Source organism: Dromiciops gliroides, chromosome 1 (genome assembly GCF_019393635.1).
Source record: "Dromiciops gliroides isolate mDroGli1 chromosome 1, mDroGli1.pri, whole genome shotgun sequence".
In the NCBI taxonomy this organism is placed as follows: Eukaryota; Metazoa; Chordata; class Mammalia; order Microbiotheria; family Microbiotheriidae; genus Dromiciops; species Dromiciops gliroides.
Genome location: NC_057861.1, coordinates 748,549,716 through 748,567,883, shown reverse-complemented (window position 1 = coordinate 748,567,883; position 18,168 = coordinate 748,549,716). Strand labels below are relative to the sequence as shown.

Sequence of the window (18,168 nt, the reverse complement as noted above, 5' to 3'; positions counted from 1 at the left end):
ATACCATTTGGTGCATATATATTTGGTATTTATAATACTTCATTGTCTGTGGTGCCTTTTATCAAGATGGAGTTTTCCTACTTATCTCTTTTAATTAGTTTTTTTCTTTTGCTTTGGTTGAGAACATGATTACTTCTCCTGCCTTTCTTACTTCAAGTGAAGCACAATAGATTCTGCTCCAGCACTTGACTTTAATTCTTTGTGTATCTGTTTCAAGTGTGTTTCTTGTAAACAACATATTGTTGGATTCTAGTTTCTAATTTATTCTGTGATCCATTTCCATTTTATGGGTGAGTTCAACCCATTCACATTCATAGTTGTCATTACTAACTGTGAATTTCCTTCCATCTTGTTTTATTCTTTTTTTTTTTTTAATAAAGACTGTTTTTCTTTGTATTTGTATCTTTGTGTACTCAGGAACTAGCACAATGCTTTCCATATGGAAGAGACTTAATAAAGTCGTGTTTAATTGAATTAAATGTATCTTGCCTTCTGCTTTAGACTAAAGTTCTTTGAAAGGAGAGGACCCCTTTTCTGGAGAACTTTTTTTCTCATTTTCTTTTTCTTTTTCTTTTCTTTTCTTTTCTTTAGGGAATTGTGGTTAAGTGACTTGCCCAGGGTCACACAGCTAGTAAGTGTTAAGTGTCTGAGGCCAGATTTGAACTCAGGTCCTCCTGAATCCAGGGCTGGTGCTCTATCCACTGTACCACCTAGCTGCCCCTCATTTTCTTTTTAAATTAGTATTTCCTTTTATTTTTTTCTAATTACACATAAAGACAATTTTCTTTTTTCAAAAATAAACATTTTCATTTAAAGTTTTAAGTTCCAAATTCTATCTTTCATTCCCTCCCTCCCTTATCCCCTCCCTGAAGTGGTAAGCAATCAGATATAGGTTATACATGAACAATTATGTAAGACATTATCATATGAGTAATTTTGTGTAAGAAAACTCAAATATAAGAAAAAATGAAAGAAATAAAGTGAAAAACAGCATGATTCAATCTGTGTTCAATCAATATCAGTTCTTTCTCTGGAAGTGGATAGTATACTTCATCATTAGTTTTTTGGGATTGTCTTGGATCATTGTATTGCTGAGAATAGTTAGGTAATTCACAGTTCTTCATCAAACAATATTGCTGTAATTGTGCACAGCATCATCCTGGTTCTGCTCACTTCACTATATATCAGTTCATATAAGTCTTTTAAGGCCTTTCTGAAATCATACTGCTTGTTATTTCTTATAGCACAATAATATCCCATTACAATCATATGTCACAGCCATTCCCCAAATTGATAGGCATTCCTTTGATTTCCAATTCTTAGCTACAACCAAAGAGCTGCAATAAATGTTTCTGTACAAAAAAGGGTTTTTTTCTTTCTCTTTTGGGGCATATCTTTGAAATATAAACCTAATAGTGGTATTGCTGGATGAAAGGGAATGTAGAGTTTGATAGCCCTTTGTTTGTAGTTCCAAATTGCTCTACAGAATGGCTGGATACATTCACAACTCCACCAATAGTGGATTAGTGTCCCAGTTTTCCCCCATCCCCTCCAACATTCAAAATTTTCTTTTTCTGTAATATTTGCGACTCTTATAGGTGTGAGATGGTACCTCAGAGTTGTTTTATTTTGCATTTCTCTGATCAATAAAGATTTAGAACATTTTTATATGACTATAGATAGTTTTGATTTCTTTGTCTGAAAATTGCCTGTTCATATCCTCTGACCATTTATCAGTTGGGTAAGGACTTGTATTTTTACAAATTTGACTCAGTTCTCTATATATTTGAGAAATGAGGCCTTTATCAGAGATACTTGTTGCAAATTTTCCCCCCAGCTTTCTGCTTTCCTTACAATTTTGGCTGCATTGTTTTTGTTCATGCAAAAGCTTTTTAATTTTATATAATCAAAATTATGTATTTTACATTTTGTAATGCTCTCTATATCTTTTTGGGTCCTAAATTATTCCCATAAATCTAACAGATAAACTATTCCATGCTCTCCTAATTTGCTTATGGTATCACCTTTTATGTGTAAATCATGTACCCATTTTGACCTTATTTTAGTATATGGTGTGAGATGTTGGTCTATACCTAGTTTCCATAATACTACTTTCCAATTTTCCCAGTAGTTTTTGTCAAATAGTGAGCTCTTATCCCAGAAACTAGAGTCTTTGGGTTTATCAGACAGTAGTTTGCTGTAGTCATTTACTATTGTGTCTTGGGCACCTAACTTATTCCACTGATCAACCACTCTATTTCTTAGCAAGTACCAAATAGTTTTGATGGTTGCTACTTTATAATATAGTTTTAGATCTGGTATGGCTATGCCACTTTCCTTTGCATTGTTTCATTAATTCCCTTGGTATTCTTGACATTTTGTTCTTCCAAATGAATTTTGGTATTTTTTCTAGCTCTATAAAATAAGGTTTTGTTAATTTGATTCATATGGCACTGAATAAGTAAATTAATTTAGGTAGAATTGTCATTTTTATCATATTAGCTCAGCATACCCATGAGTAACTGATATTTTCCCAGTTATTTAGATCTGATTTTGTTTGTGTGAAAAGTGTTTTGTAATTGTGTTCATAGAGTTCCTGGGTTTGTCTTGGCAGGTAAACTCCCAAATATGTTATACTGTCTACAGTTATTTTAAATGGAATTTCTCTTTCTATTTCTCACTGCTACACTTTATTGGTCCTATATAGAAATGCTGATGATTTATGTGGGTTTATTTTATATCCTGTGACTTTGCTAAAGTTGTTAATTGTTTCAATTAGTTTTTTAGTTGATTGTTTAGGATTCTTTAAGTATACTATCATATCATCTGCAAAGAGTGATAGTTTTATTTCCTCCTTGCCTATTTTAATTCCTTCAATTTCTTTTTCTTCTCTTACTGCTGAAGTTAACATTTCTATTATGATCAGGAATAATAATGATAATAATGGACATCCTTGTTTCACACTTGATACTATTGGGAACACTTCTAACTTATCCCCTTTACATATAATGCTTGCTGATAGTTTTACATAGATACTGCTTATCATTTTAAGGAAAGCTCCATTTATTCCTATGCTCTCTAGCATAAGCACATCTGGCTGGTACTTAAGGGTACTTAGGAAGGTGATTGTTCTCAGAAGCTAAGAACTTTGAACTTTACATCAAGACCACCTTCGGGTCCAATGAACCAATGAATTTTAATGAGACTAGCCAATCAGCTTGAAGAACCTCCCATTTCTGGGAGGGGAACAGGAAGGAGGAAGCAGACGCTGGTGAGAGAGCTTGGGCTTTTTTTGGTTTGAGAGATCATCGTGGTGGCAGAGGACTTCAGAAGTGGGAGCTTAGGAAGGTTAGGATTGCCAGGTTATAGGAAATCTGTTCTCAATCTTTCTCTTTCTTTTACTACCTTTCAATAAACTCTTAAAAAACCTAAACTCATTTATCAGTGATTTTAGTCAGTTTCCCCCCAAAACTGGGGGGGACAGATTAGAACCCATATTTAGAATTTTAAATTACACACTAGTGTTTTAAAGAGGAATGAGTGTTGTATTTTATCAAAAGCTTTCTCCGCATCTATTAGGATAATCATATGATTTCATTAGTTTTGTTACTGATGTGGTTGATTATGTTCATAGTTTTCCTAATATTGAACCAGCCCTGCATTCCTGGTGTAAATCCCACTTGGTCATAGTGTATTATCCTGATGATGAATTGATATAATCTCTTTGCTAATATGTTATTGAGAATTTTTGTATCAACATTCGTTAGGGGAATTGGTCTATAACTGGTCTATAATTTTCTTTCTCTGTTTTGACTCTTCCTGGTTTAGGTATCAGCATTTCCTTCCATACCATTTTATTCTGTTTATCTTTCTTTCTATCCTGTCCCTCTACTAAAGTCTGTTTTGCTACTGACTACTGCCTTTCTTTATCCACCCTCCTTTTATCACCTCCCCCTTTTCTTATTCCTTTTTCCTTCTACTTCCCTACTGGATCAGATAGAATTCTATACCCAATTTAGTGTGTGTGTGTGTGTGTGTGTGTGTGTGTGTGTGTGTGTGTGTATACAATTTCCCCTCTTTGAACCAATTTAAATGATGGTGAGGTTTAAGTGTTGCCATCACCCTCATGCCACTTTCCCCTACAACATAAAAACTCTTCCATGTGTGCCTCTTTTATATGACATAATTCTTCCCATTTTTCCTTTCCCTTCTCCCTTCTCCTGGGTCATCCCTCTTTCACACAAACATGAACATATACTTGTATGTATGTATGTATGTATATGAATTCATTTCACACATATATATATATATATGTGAAATGGATTCATTCCTTCACCCTCTGTCTATGTAGAATCCTTCAACTGCCCTAATAATAATAAATTTCTTAGAAATTATGTATAACATCTTCCCATATAGAAATGTATACAGTTTAACCTTACTGAATTCCTTATGATTTCTCTTTAATGTTTACCTTTTTATGCTTCTCTTGAGCCTTCCCTTTGAATGTCAGATTTTCTATTCATCTCCAGTCTTTTCATCAAGAATGCTTATAAGTCCTCTATTTCATTAAATATTTAAAAATATGAATATAGTATAATATTTTTCCCTTGAAGGATTATACTCTATTTTGCTGGGTGTGTTATTCTTGATTGTAATCCTGCTCTTTTGCTTTCTGGAATATCATGCTTCAAGTCCTCTGCTCCTTTATAGCTAAATCTTAGCTAAGGTAGCTGCTAAATCTTGTGTGATCCTAACTATTGCTGACAATATATAAATTGTGTCTCTCTGGATGTTTATATTATTTTCTTCTTTTTACATGGGAGCTCTGGAATTTGGCTATAATGTTATTGGGAATTTTCATTTTGGTATCCCTTTCAGGTAATGATTGGCAGATTCTTTCAATTTCTATTTCACTCTCTGGTTCTAGAATAGCAGGTCAGTTCTCCTTTGTAATTTCTTAAAATGTAATATCTAGGTTCTTTCTTTAATCATGGTTTTCAGGTATTCCAATAATTCATAAATTATCTCTCCTTGATCTATTTTCTAGGTTAGTTGTTTTTCTGATAAAATATTTCACATTTTTCTAAATGTTTTTATTTTTGTTACTTTATTTTCTTGTTTCTTTGTATCTCATGTAGTCATTAGTGCCCACTTGCCCAATTCTAATTTTTAAGGAGTTATTTTCATCAGCGAATTTTTGTACATCTTTTTCAACTTGACCAATCCCAGTTTTTAGGGGTTATTCAGTATTTTTGTGCCTCTTTTACCAAGCTGTTTAATGGTGTTTTTTTTTTCATAATTTTCTTTCCTTGCTCTTCTTTCTTTACTAATTTTTCCTCTACCACTCTTATTTGATTTAAAAAATCATTTTTAAGCTCTTCCAGAAATTCTTTTTGGGCTTGTGTCCAATTCCCATTTTAAGGTTTTGATTGTAGCTATCTTGACTTCATTGTTGTTTTCTGAGCTTCTGTTTTCATCTTCCTTGCCACCCTAGTAGAGTCTTGTGGTCAGGTTATTTTTGTTTATTTGTTCTTTTGCTTATTTTTTTCAGTCTGTTTCTTGACTTTGAATTTATATTAAGGTGGGGCTCTGTTCCCAGCATGGGGGATGTCAGAAACTTCAGACTTTTTCTGCATTGCTGTTTTCAGAGCTAGTTCTGGGGGTTTGGAAGTTTTCAGTGTTTTCATCATGGTGTGATCTGGGGCGAGGTGTGGCCACTGCTTTCTTGGTTTGTGCTCTGGTTCCTACCCAGGAAGGGCCCCTGATCTCCTGAGAATGGAAGTGATACTACTTCTCAGAACCCCTGCTCCTTCTTGGCTGAAAGTCCTAATCCCCACCCTTGAACTTGACCCAGACGTGTTTATAGACACTGGAATGCCAAATGGTTTACAGTCCTGCATCCAATCCTAGCACAGAGGTCCCCTGTAATCTCTTTCTGACCAGTTGCCAGGCCCCTCTATTATTTCTGGCTTAAGAGCTCCTGAAGCTGCTTTTGCTTGTCACCACCACCTAGTCCCACCAAGGGTGTTGCGTTCATGCAAGCTCTGGCCAGCTTCCACCCCTATGTTACAGATCTCTCCTTCTGACCTCCTAAATTGTGCTAGGCTGGAAGAATGTCTCACTCTGACCTTTTGTTGACCCTACCACTCCAGAATTTTATTTGAGGCATTATTTCAAACTTGTTTGGAATATTGGGAGAGGTCAGCTGAGTGTTTCATCTACTCTGCCATTTTGGCTCTGTCCTCCGATTTACTTTCTAAAAATCTTATTTTTATTGATATCTTTTGCTTTCAGAAAATATCCTCTTGAATATGTTCTTCCCCCCTCCCTTTGTCAGCAACTCATCCCTAAAGATTAAAGATTTTTTTTCTTATAAAAGGAACAATGTAGGGGCAGCTAAGTGGCACAGTGGATAGAGCACCGGCCCTGAAGTCAGGAAGACCTGAGTTCAAATCCAGCCTCAGACACTTAACAATTACTAGCTGTGTGACTCTGGGCAAGTCACTTAACTCCAATTGCCTCACCAAAAAAATAAAAAAATAAAAGGAACAATGTGCAATGCAATTTTATTGAAAATACTTGAGTATAATATTAGAGGAAATAACAGGAAATTCATTTTGTAAGAGTAACCTGATCAACACAAGCACCACAAATAATACAATTCTTGGACAATAACAATAGCTAATAAAGGAATGATAAGGTGTAAATATTTAACTGATTGATATGACAAAGCTTTGGGGTGAGCAACTTGGGTGTGATCATGGTTCCCTAGTCATATTATTTGGAAAGTGACATAAGGTGGTTCTACATGCATGCAGCAATATTGAATGTAAATGAAAAACTTGGCTAATTTCATTTCCTGTGGGCCAAAGATATAGATAGACCCCAAAGGAAACAGAAAACCTAAAAATACCAGTGTCTTCTCTTAAGGCAACCTTTACAGACTATTTAATCTTGTACATGTATCTGATTCTACTTATATAGATGTAAACACAGCCATATTTAACATCATAGATTTATTTTCAAAATAGGCAAAACCAAAAATAATGTTAAATAAATGATAAAACAATGATTTTTCATCAGAGCAGGCTGACTATATAGATTTCAACCTGTTTTGTGCTAGAGGATAAAATCAGTTCTGGACATTTTCATTTCAATGGGTTTCAAGTATTCTGAATTGTAGCTATACTATTCTCACTGTGCTCCAACAACACAGACATAAAAACTGCACTAAGTGTTTTGGGATACCTTGTATAAGTAGCCAAAGCAGTATATATTTGGTTCCTTCTTTTAACATATTAGACAAGCTCAGAAGTCAGAACGTCAATGCTATCAATCTATTTGTTCATGAATCTGCACAAACTGTATTGCATAGTTTTCTTGCAAGATTACTTTAAAAATACTGCATCTTTTGGAAACTATTATACTGCATAGAAAAATGCAGTAAGACTGATGTCAACAAGTGAAATGTCAGATAAATCATCCTTTTTAGGCCTGTTAACCTGAAGATTCTTTCAATGTTGGAATAGAAACAATGAGCAGAAATTTACAGCAATATGACAGCCAACTTAGATGTGATACATAAAACTACATTCATTTGTACTACATTGCCCTTAACTGATTTGTCTACAAATATTCATCAGCAAATTGGTCAATGACCATCATTTAGCTGATCAAAACTTTGTTTAAACTAGGTAAAGTACAAGAAATTAATTTGAACTCCAACTAACAAAAAAGGTCAATATATTCAAGGTACCCTACAATTCTCTAAAATAATGTTTATTCTGAATAAAAGGTCTAATTCTATATGGAAGGGATTTTACCCAAATGCCCATAGGCATTTTTATTAAATAAAAGTAATATACAAAATGCTTTAATATAGGGTTACCTTTGACAAACCCAGATATAGAAAATTTAAAAACTTCTGAAGTGTAATTATACTCTTATAATTGAAATTCCAATATAAAGTAACAGTACAAGAAAAAGTTATCTACCATAACAGAACAAAATGCAGACATTTCCCGTACAAGCCAATTCATTAAAAAAAGGTAAAGGGGGAAAGCTAGGTGGTACAGTGGATAGAGCACTGGCTCTGGATCCAGGAGGACCTGAGTTCAAATTTGGCCTCAGACACTTGACACTTACTAGCTGTGTGACTTTGGGCAAGTCACTTAATCCCAATTGGCTCACTTTAAAAAAAAAAGGTAAAGGGGAGGGGATGGAGGAGGTAAGAAGAAGGTTGGAAAGACAGGTTCAGGAGGGGAAAAGAGGAATCTCAAAGCAAAAATTAGAAAAAAAAATTGAAGCTTTAATGAACATCGAGTCCCAGTAATTAAACCAAAACAGACTGGTTATACACAGCCTACAGAAAGCCATGACCTGTAGTTATAATGGAACATGACTGAACAGGCAAGTCACAGATTCACCATTGTGTGTTCTCCGTATTGCTTCAGCCAGTATCATTGAAATGTCAATAACCTGGATTTTAGAGCACCGTTTCATTTTGTCCTCTTGTGGAATTGTATTTGTGACTACCACTGCCTCAAATGCAGCATTATTAATCCTGGCAATAGCTGGTCCAGAGAAGATTCCATGAGTCAGAATGGCATAAACTTTGGTGGCTCCCACAGAAAGTAACTTATCTGCGGCATGGCATATCGTGCCACATGTATCAGCCGTGTCATCCACAAGGATGGCTACGCGATCCCTCACATCGCCAACCAAAAGCATCCTGTCGACCTCGTTTGCCTTCTTTCTTTCTTTGTGAATCAAAGCGAATTCTACATTCAGTCTGTTAGCAATTGATGTCACTCTTTTGGCTCCACCAGCATCCGGGGACACAATGATACAATTCCTCCATTCTGTAATATTTTCTTGAATCCATTGCAAGACAACAGGTTCTGCATACAAGTTATCCACTGGAATATCAAAAAAACCCTGTATCTGAGAAGCATGGAGATCCATTGTAATGATATGATCAGCCCCAGCTGCGGTAAGCATGTTAGCCACAAGTTTTGCAGAAATGGGAACATGACTCTTGTCTTTTTTGTCTTGTCGGGCATATGGAAAACACGGAATCACTGCAGTCACTCTGGATGAGGATGAAATTTTGCAGGCATTCATCATAAGGAGAAGTTCCATCAAGTTATCATTAATTTCCCCACAGCCACTCTGGATGATGTAGACGTCTTTCCCTCTCACACTTTTGCCAATTTCTACACTGGTCTCCAGGTTACTGAATTTCTTAGTGACCACCTTGCCCAGCTCCAGCCCCAGTCTGTCTGCCACTTTCTGGGACAGGTCTTGGTGTGAGCTACCACTGAACAGCACAATGTTAGGCATGGCTGGGGCTTGGTGCTGGGCAGTGGTGGCTGAGGCTCAAGATTCAAGATTTAAAAAGAAAGAGAATAAAAAAGAACCAATCAGCTATTTTCTACCAATTGAAGAAGCATCAAGGGCCTTCTCCTTGTCAAATTTTGTTTCTGTGTCTATCCTCCTACAGGAAAAAACATCAACAAAAAACAGATCAGAAAACTGCTAGGGAAAAACATAGTACCAGTTTATTTGTCCCAAGAACAAGCAGGCATTTTCTTTTTATAATTACCAATTTTCCTTTTAAAAAATATCTAGGTAGCGCAGTGGATAGAACACCGGCCCTGGAGTCAGGAGGACCTGAGTTCAAATCCGGCCTCAGACACTTAACACTTACTAGCTGTGTGACCCTGGGCAAGTCACTTAACCCCAATTGCCTCAAAAAAAAACAACCCAATACCTTCAAATAGCTTAGTTATTGGTATAAGTTATTACAGTGCTTCAGAACACATGGTCAGACCAACAGCTTCCTAAACCATTTATTCTCTTTTTAACAGTACAGTTTTTTAAACAACATCTAGATTATAAGAGAATTACTTTTCAATCATAGCTGACATTATTATTATTATTATTATTATTATTATTATTATTATTATTATTATTATTTTGGTGAGCAAATTGGGGTTAAGTGACTTGCCCAGGGTCACACAGCTAGTAAGTTTTAAGTGTCTAAGGCCACACTTGAATTCGGGTCCTCCTGAATCCAGGGCCAGTGCTCTATCCACTGTGCCACCTAGCTGCCCCCTGATACAATTATTTACCAAATTATACACTATAAGAAAATTTAGAAACATAATACCTTAAAACAATATCAGGATTTTTTTTTTAAACTTGAAACAAAACCAATTAATTACCAATCAGGTGCTCTTAATTTAGTTACATGTACTTTTGTTCTATACTTTACACAGAAAATAATTTATATAACATTTGCCCTGTGCTAAGCACTTTACAATCATGTGATCCTCACAACAATTTTGGGAGGTAAGCTCTATTATCATTCCCTTTACAGAAAAGTAAACTGAGACAGATAGACTTTCTTGGGGTCACGCAGCTAGTAGATTTCTTAATGACAAATAAAAAATCTTTTAAATGTTAAGTCCTAATTTGTCATATATGAGGTATAAAATTTAATGTGTGGTTGTCTTATTTCTTTTTTTTAAATTAATTTCTTTTTTTTTAGTTTTCAATATTTGTTTAGATAAGATTTCCAATTTCAAATTTTTCTCCCTCCCTCCCCTCCCTCCCCCACCTCACTCCCTCCTCCCCTAGAAGCAGGTAATCTGATATAGGTTTTATATAAATATATATATGTATAATAACATTAAACATATTTCTACATTAGTCATGTTATAAGAGAAGAATCAGAGCAAAAAGGAAAAACCTCAAAAAAGAAAAACAACAGCACCAAAAACAAAAGAAATAGTATGGTTCAATCTGCATCCATATTCCACAGTTCTTTTTTTTCTGGATTTGGAGAGCCTTTTCCATCATAAGTCATTTGGAACTTTCTTGTACCATTGGATTGGTGAGAAGAATCTAGTCTATCACAGTTGATCAACACATAATGTCTATGATACTGTGTATAATGTTCTTCTGGTTCTGCTCGTCTCACTCATCATCAGTTCATGCAAGTCCTTCCAGGTTTCTCTGAATTCCTCCTGTTCATCATTTCTTACAGCACAATAAAATTCCAACACATTCATATACCACAACTTGTTCAGCCATTCCCCAGTTGATGGACATCCCCTCAATTTCCAATTCCTTGCCACCACATAAAGAGCAGCTATAGATATTTTTGTACATGTGGGTCCTTTCCCCTTTTTAATGATCTCTTTGGGAAAAAGACCCAAAAGTGGTATTGCTAGGTCAAAGGATATACAGAGCTTTATAGCCCTTTGGGCATAATTCCAAATTGACCTCCAGAATGGTTGGATCAGTTCACAGCTCTACCAACAATGCATTAGTGTTCCAATTTTTCCACAGCTTCTCCAACATTTATTATTTTCCTTTTTTGTCATATTAGCCAATCTGATAGGTGTCAGGTGGTACCTCAGAGTTGTTTTAATTTGTATTTCTCTAATCAATAGTGATTTAGAACAATTTTTTTTATATGGCAATAGATAGCTTTGATTTCTTCATCAGAAAACTGCCTGGTCATATCCTTTGACCATTTCTCAACTGGGGAATGACTTGGATTCTTATAAATTTGATTTAGTTCTCTATATATTTTAGAAATAAGGCCTTTATCAGAAGTACTGGCCATAAAAATTGTTTCCCAGCTTTCTGCATCCCTTCTAATTTTGCATGCATTGCATCTGTTTGTACAAAACCTTTTTATTTTAATATAATCAAAATCATCCATTTTACATTTCATAATATTCTCTATCTCTGGTTTGGTCAAAAACTGTTTTCCTTTCCAAAGATCTGATAGGTAGACTATTCCTTTCTCTCCTAATTTACCTATGGTATCACCTCTTATGTCTAAATCATGTACCCATTTTGACCTTATTTTAGTATAAGGTGTCAGATGTTGGTCTATGCCTATTTTCTGCCATACTATCTTCCAGTTTTCCCAGCAGTTTTTGTCAAATACTGAATTCCTATCCCAGAAGCTGGGGTCTTTGGGTTTATCAAACAGTATATTACTAATGTCATTTACTACTGTGTCTCCTGTACCTAGCCTATTTCATTGGTCCTCCACTCTATTTCTTAGCCAGTACCAGATATTTTTGATGACTGCTGCTTTATAGTAGAGCTCCAGATTTGGTACAGCTAACCCACCTTCCTGTGCATTTTTTCCCATTATTTCCCTTGATATCCTTGACTTTTTGTTTTTCCAGATGAATTTTGTTATTATTTTTTCTAGCTCTATAAAATAATTTTCAGGTAGTAGTCTGATTGGTATGGCACTGAATAAGTAAATTAATTTAGGTAGAATTGTAATTTTTATTATATTATCTCAGCCTATCCATAAGCAATTGATATCTTTCCAATTATTTAGATCTGATTTGATTTGTATGAAAAGTGTTTTGTAATTGTGTTCATAGAGTTCCTGGGTTTGTCTTGGCAAATAGACTCCCAAGTATTTTATATTATCTACCGTTACTTTAAATGGAATTTCTCTTTCAATCTCTTGCTGCTGGACTTTGTTGGTCATGTATAGAAATGCTGATGGTTTATGTGGATTCATTTTATATTCTGCTACTTTGCTAAAGTTGTTAATTGTTTCAAGTAATTTTTGAGTTGGTTCTCTAGGATTCTCTAAGTATACCATCATATCATCTGCAAAGAGTGATAGTTTTGTTTCCTCTTTGCCTATTCTAATTCCTTTAATTCCTTTTTCTTCTCTGATTGCTAAAGCTAACATTTCTAGTACAATATTGAATAATAGAGGTGATAATGGACATTCCTGTTTCACCCTGATCTTATTGGGAAGGCCTCTAACTTATCTCCATTACATATAATGCTTGCTGATGGTTTTAAGTAGGTACTGCTTATTATTTTAAGGAAAGCTCCACCTATTCCTAAGCTCTCTAGTGTTTTTATTAGGAATGGGTGTTGTATTTTGTCAAAAGCTTTCTTGGCATCTATTGAGATAATCATATGATTTTGGTTAGTTTTCTTATTGATGTGGTTAATTATGTTAATAGTTTTCCTAATGTTGAACCAGCCCTCTATTCCTGGTATAAATCTCACCTGGTCATAGTGTATTATCCTGGTGATCACTTGCTGTAATCTCCTTGCTAATATCTTATTTAGGATTTTAGCATCAATATTCATTTGGGAACTTGGTGTATAATTTTCTTTCTCTGTTTTTGCTCTGCCTGGTTTTGGTATCACCACCATATTTGTGTCATAAAACGAATTTGGTAGAACTCCTTCTTCACCTATTTTTCAAAATAATTTGTATAATATTGGAATTAATTGTTCTTTAAATGTTTGGTAGAATTCACCTGTAAACCCATCTGTCCCTGGGGGTTTTTTCTTAGGGAGTTCATTAATGGCTTGTTCAATATCTTTTTCTAATATGGGCTTATTTAAAGATTTTATTTCCTCTTCAGTTAACCTGGGAAGTTTGTATGTTTGTAAATATTTATCTATTTCATTTAGATTGTCAAATTTATTGGCATACAGTTGGGCAAAATAGTTCCTAATTATTGTTTTAATTTCCACTTCATTTGTGGTAGAATCACCCCTTTCATTTTTGATACTGGTAATTTGGTTTTCTTTCTTTTTTTAATCAAATTAACCAGTGGTTTATCTATTTTATTGTTTTTTTTTTTCATAAAACCAGCTCTTAGTTTTATTGATTTATTCTATAGTTTTCTTGCTTTCAATTTTATTAATTTCTCCTTTAATGTTCAGGATTTCTAATTTAGTATTTAATTGGGGATTTCTAATTTGTTCTTTTTCTAGCTTTTTAAGTTGCATGCCCAATTCATTGATCTCCTCTTTCTCTTTTTTATTCATGTAAGCAGTTAGAGCTATAAAATTTCCCCTAAGCACTGCTTTGGCTGCATCCCATAGATTTTGGTATGTTGTCTCATTATTGTCATTTTCTTGGATAAAGTTATTGATTGTTTCTATGATTTGTTGTTTGGCCCACTCATTCTTTAGAATGAAATTATTTAGTTTCCAATTGATTTTCAGTCTACTTTTCCATGGCTCTTTATTACATGTAATTTTTATTGCATTATGATCTGAGAAGGATGCATTTACTATTTCTGCCTTTCTACATTTGACTATGATGTTTCTGTGCCCTAATACATGGTCAATTTTTGAAAATGTGCCATGTAATGCTGAGAAAAAAGGGCTATTCCTTTCTATCCCCATTCAATTTTCTCTAGACATCTATCATGTCTAACTTTTCTAGTATTCCATTCACCTATTTCACTTCTTTCTTATTTATTTTGTGGCTAGATTTATATAATTCTGAGAGGGGAAGATTCAGATCCCCCACTAGTATAGTATTACTGTTTATTTCCTCTTGTAACTCATTTAACTTCTCCTCTAAGAATTTGGATGCTATACCACTTGGCGCATACATGTTTAATATTGATATTATTTCATTGTCTTTGGTGCTTTTTAGCAAGATGTAGTTTCCTTCCTTATCTCTTTTAATTAGATCTATTTTTGTCTTTACTTTGTCTGAGATAAGTATTGCTACCCCTGCTTTTTTGACTTTAGCTGAAGTATGATATATTCTGCTCCAGCCTTTTACCTTTACTCTGTGTGTATCTCTCTGCTTCAAATGTGTTTCTTGTAAACAGCATATTGTAGAATTTTGGTTTTTAATCCACTCTGCAATTCATTTCTGTTTTATGACAGAGTTCATCCCATTCACATTCATAGTTATTATTACTAGCTGTCTATTCCTCTCCATTATATTTACTCCCTTTGTACTCCACCCCCCCCTTTCTTTCATATCACTGCTCACCAACATCTTGCGTTGCCTTATTTCTGTCTGAAGTTTGGGGATTCTAATATATTTGTTATTTACAAATTAGAAGTTTTAGCACCAGTTTGGGGGCATTAAGCATTTATTAAAGCATACCAATTTTTAGTAAAAAGAGAACACCTGGGTCAGAAAGTTAGCTCCAGCCCGGCCTGATTCTTCCTCCAAGTCCTCCACCATGAGCCTGTCGGAGAGACCAACTGAGAGTGGAAGATTTTTATGGGTCTGGAGGAGAGGCAGTCCTTCCACATTGCTTCAAGCTAATTGGCTAGCATCACCCAAATCTATTGGTTCACTGGACTTGAGGATGGTCCTGTGTTGAGGTCAGAGTTCACAACCTCTGAGAATACACCCCCTTGAGGACCAGGCAGGTGTGCTTTTTTTTTTTTTTTTTGCAGGGCAATGGGGGTTAAGTGACTTGCCCAGGGTCACACAGCTAGTAAGTGTCAAGTGTCTGAGGCCGGATTTGAACTCAGGTACTCCTGAATCCAGGGCCTGTGCTTTATCCACTGCGCCACCTAGCCCGCCCCCTAGGTGTGCTTTTAATTGAATTAACTTTAAGTGAGTTAATCAGCAAAGTCAGTCAATCTAGTCACTCTTAATCCAATCCAAAACCCATTATTTTCTCACACATAATAATCCTGATAGAAGAACCCACATTCAGACCAAGTTATTTCCTTCAGGGCAGATTTTGTCTTGAATCAAATCAACTGTGGATTTATAATAGCTAACGGTAACATTTTAATTTCTATGGCTAATACTCTACATTTGTAAAAGAAAAATAATATCATTCGTAAATTCGCATAATACCTTTGTGAAAAGCCCATAGTGAGGATTTCCTCACTATGTAAAAATTGGTTTCCTGCTTTTCTCCAACAAGCTAAGAACTCTGCCCCTCCCTTTGAAACTTAGCAGATAACAAGTTGAGGTTAAAAATGTGCAGGCTTTTTTTCCCTTCTGTTGCAGAAGCTTTTTTGTAGTAGGCTTTTGTGCCCTTCAGGTAAAAGGACTTAAGGAATTTGGCTAAAGGCTGACAGGGTATGAGTCAAATAATTCTCACTTGATCTTAGCCAAATGGCTGAGAAGCAATGAGTTAAATAATTCTCAATTTGAATAGCACGAGGAGATATTTAAGATTCTGTATAATAAGCACATTAACAAATAACCAATATCTTTACCATACTCAATACTTATGTAACATTAGATTTAATGTCTTCCTAGAGATTTATCCTAAAATTGATTAAGTAGGTGATTATCTAACCTTACTAATTGTAAACTGGAGACAAAGTCATAAAGTTGCTCTTAGGACTATATTGCCCAATAGTTAGAGACTGATTTCTTTTTTTATAAAAATATATATTTTTTGTAATTTCTAGCTTTTAAATAAAACCAAATCACTGTACTTTACTGAGATTATGGCTAGATCTTAAAGCCTTAAATACAGATGAAGATATTGTAAAGGGGTCTAACTGTGCCCATTTCCTAGAAAACCATTATTACTATTACAATAGTCTTTTGTTGTTTTGTTTTTTGTTTTTTGTAGGGCAATGGGGGTTAAGTGATTTGCCCAGGGTCACACTGCTAGTAAGTATCTGAGGCTGGATTTGAATTCAGGTCCTCCTGAATCCAGGGCCAGTGCTCTATCCACTGTGCCACCTAGCTGCCCCTACAATAGTCTTTTAACAATTAAATCCATAACCCAAAAGAATTTTAAGAATTCACAATCTAACAATATCTCTAATACAATTAACTATTAAACTGTTGGGAACTTTTCCTTTACATATTACAAATCACATAACTGAGGCAACGGCTTAAAACTACAAATTTCCTGATATAGCATCATCATAATAAATTTCACTTATAAAATGATACCAGAATTTATTCAATTACAACTGGATCTATTTTCCAAATGATATCATATAGAACCCAAAATGGTAATTTCATCTTAGTACTATTTCACACAAGAACCATTTATTCGAAGCATTTCATATTTTCCTGGTCCGCCCCCTTCCCCCAGCTATTCCACTACAAAAATTTTTTAAAAGTGTCAGTGATGGAGGAGGCTAAAAAGGGTTAACAGACAACCTAAGATCTGAGCTCTAAGACCTAAGCTCTAAAAGAGAAAAATAGATAACCTATCAACTGTTGCTAAAAGGGGCTAGCAGATTACCTAAGACTTGGATTCTTATCAATGGTACCTAAAAGGGTTTATAGAGAAACTTAGGTTTGTGTTCTTACAGTAACCAAGAGGGTTCAAGTCCCTATCAACCAATATCATCAACAGAAACAGTGACAAGGGACCATTAACCATTAATAGCCATTAATATTCCTAGATGATAGGATACCTAGAAACCAGATCTTAAGGAAAACCACAGAGTTTGAGCATGTCTTTATGATCATGCACAGAGAACACCAAATGTATCCTTAGCTTCACCTTATGACATGTAAACCCCCAAAACACACCTCCAAGGAAAAAGGTACCTGCTTTGGGGGTTGTCCTATAACCCCAAGAAGTCCAAATTAGGATAAGACCTCCCATGTACCTCCTTAAGAAGGAGATAACCTACTTTTTCTCACTATAAATATAATCATTTCCATCTCCCAAATTGAGACACTTTTCTCCTTGGTGTCTCCCCTGTGGCCTCACAGTATTTTAATAAAACTTGGAAAACTTAGTCACTGAGTCTTGTAATTCTTTGGGATACCTCATGATCAATTTGATCAATTAAATTCATCCCCTACATCATCAGTATGTAATAGATTTTACTTAACTTTAATTTGTATGATTCCCCAAATTTCTTAACTAGATAGCCTAATCAAATTCAATTACCTTTTTCCTGATGATTTCCTGATGACACAAAACCTTTCCCTTGCTGGTGAGACTTGTCCAGCTTTAAAAAACAAGCCTAGAAAGCTTACATAGCAAAACTGACTCTCTATAGTCACTGAAATTGCCTTTTTTTTCTTTTCTAGTTGGAGAAAAAATTTAAATTAGTATTTTAATGCCACATTCAGCTTTCTAATTAGTTTGCAAGATACTGTTAGAAGAGCAAATTTCTTTCTGCCCTTCCCCTACTTCCTTAACCTAGCCACATCGGGGAGGGGGGGTAGCTTTATTAAACAATTAAACAAAACTTTCCTTCTAAATTCTATGTATGAAAAATTACATTTTCAACAGAAACTTGAACTCACATAAGAGAAAATCCCACATCAGACACATAGACACACATGAGACACAATCCCAAACAATTTCTATTTCCTTGAGGCTTCCTTTCTCAGTCTTTTTCCATCCTCTACTGACATTCCCTTTTCAGAGAAGAAGAAAATGGAGAAAGAAGAGG

The 18,168-nt window shown here is 35.0% G+C and overlaps 2 protein-coding genes across 2 annotated transcripts in view; one reads left to right on the top strand and one right to left on the bottom strand.

Moving 5' to 3' along the window:
* Positions 1–18,168, top strand: part of LOC122753969 (sodium channel protein type 10 subunit alpha-like) — a 52,962-nt gene that overhangs the window by 15,140 nt on the left and 19,654 nt on the right. The window lies entirely within an intron of this gene.
* Positions 8,386–9,342, bottom strand: LOC122735225 (ribose-phosphate pyrophosphokinase 2-like). The gene has a single exon (XM_043976595.1). The coding sequence runs from the start codon at positions 9,340–9,342 to the stop codon at positions 8,386–8,388; it is 957 nt and encodes a 318-aa protein (XP_043832530.1).

Coding starts and splice junctions, on each gene's coding strand:
- LOC122735225 (XM_043976595.1), bottom strand. CDS start 9,342: ATGCCTAACATTGTGCTGTTCAGTGGTAGCTCACACCAAGACCTGTCC.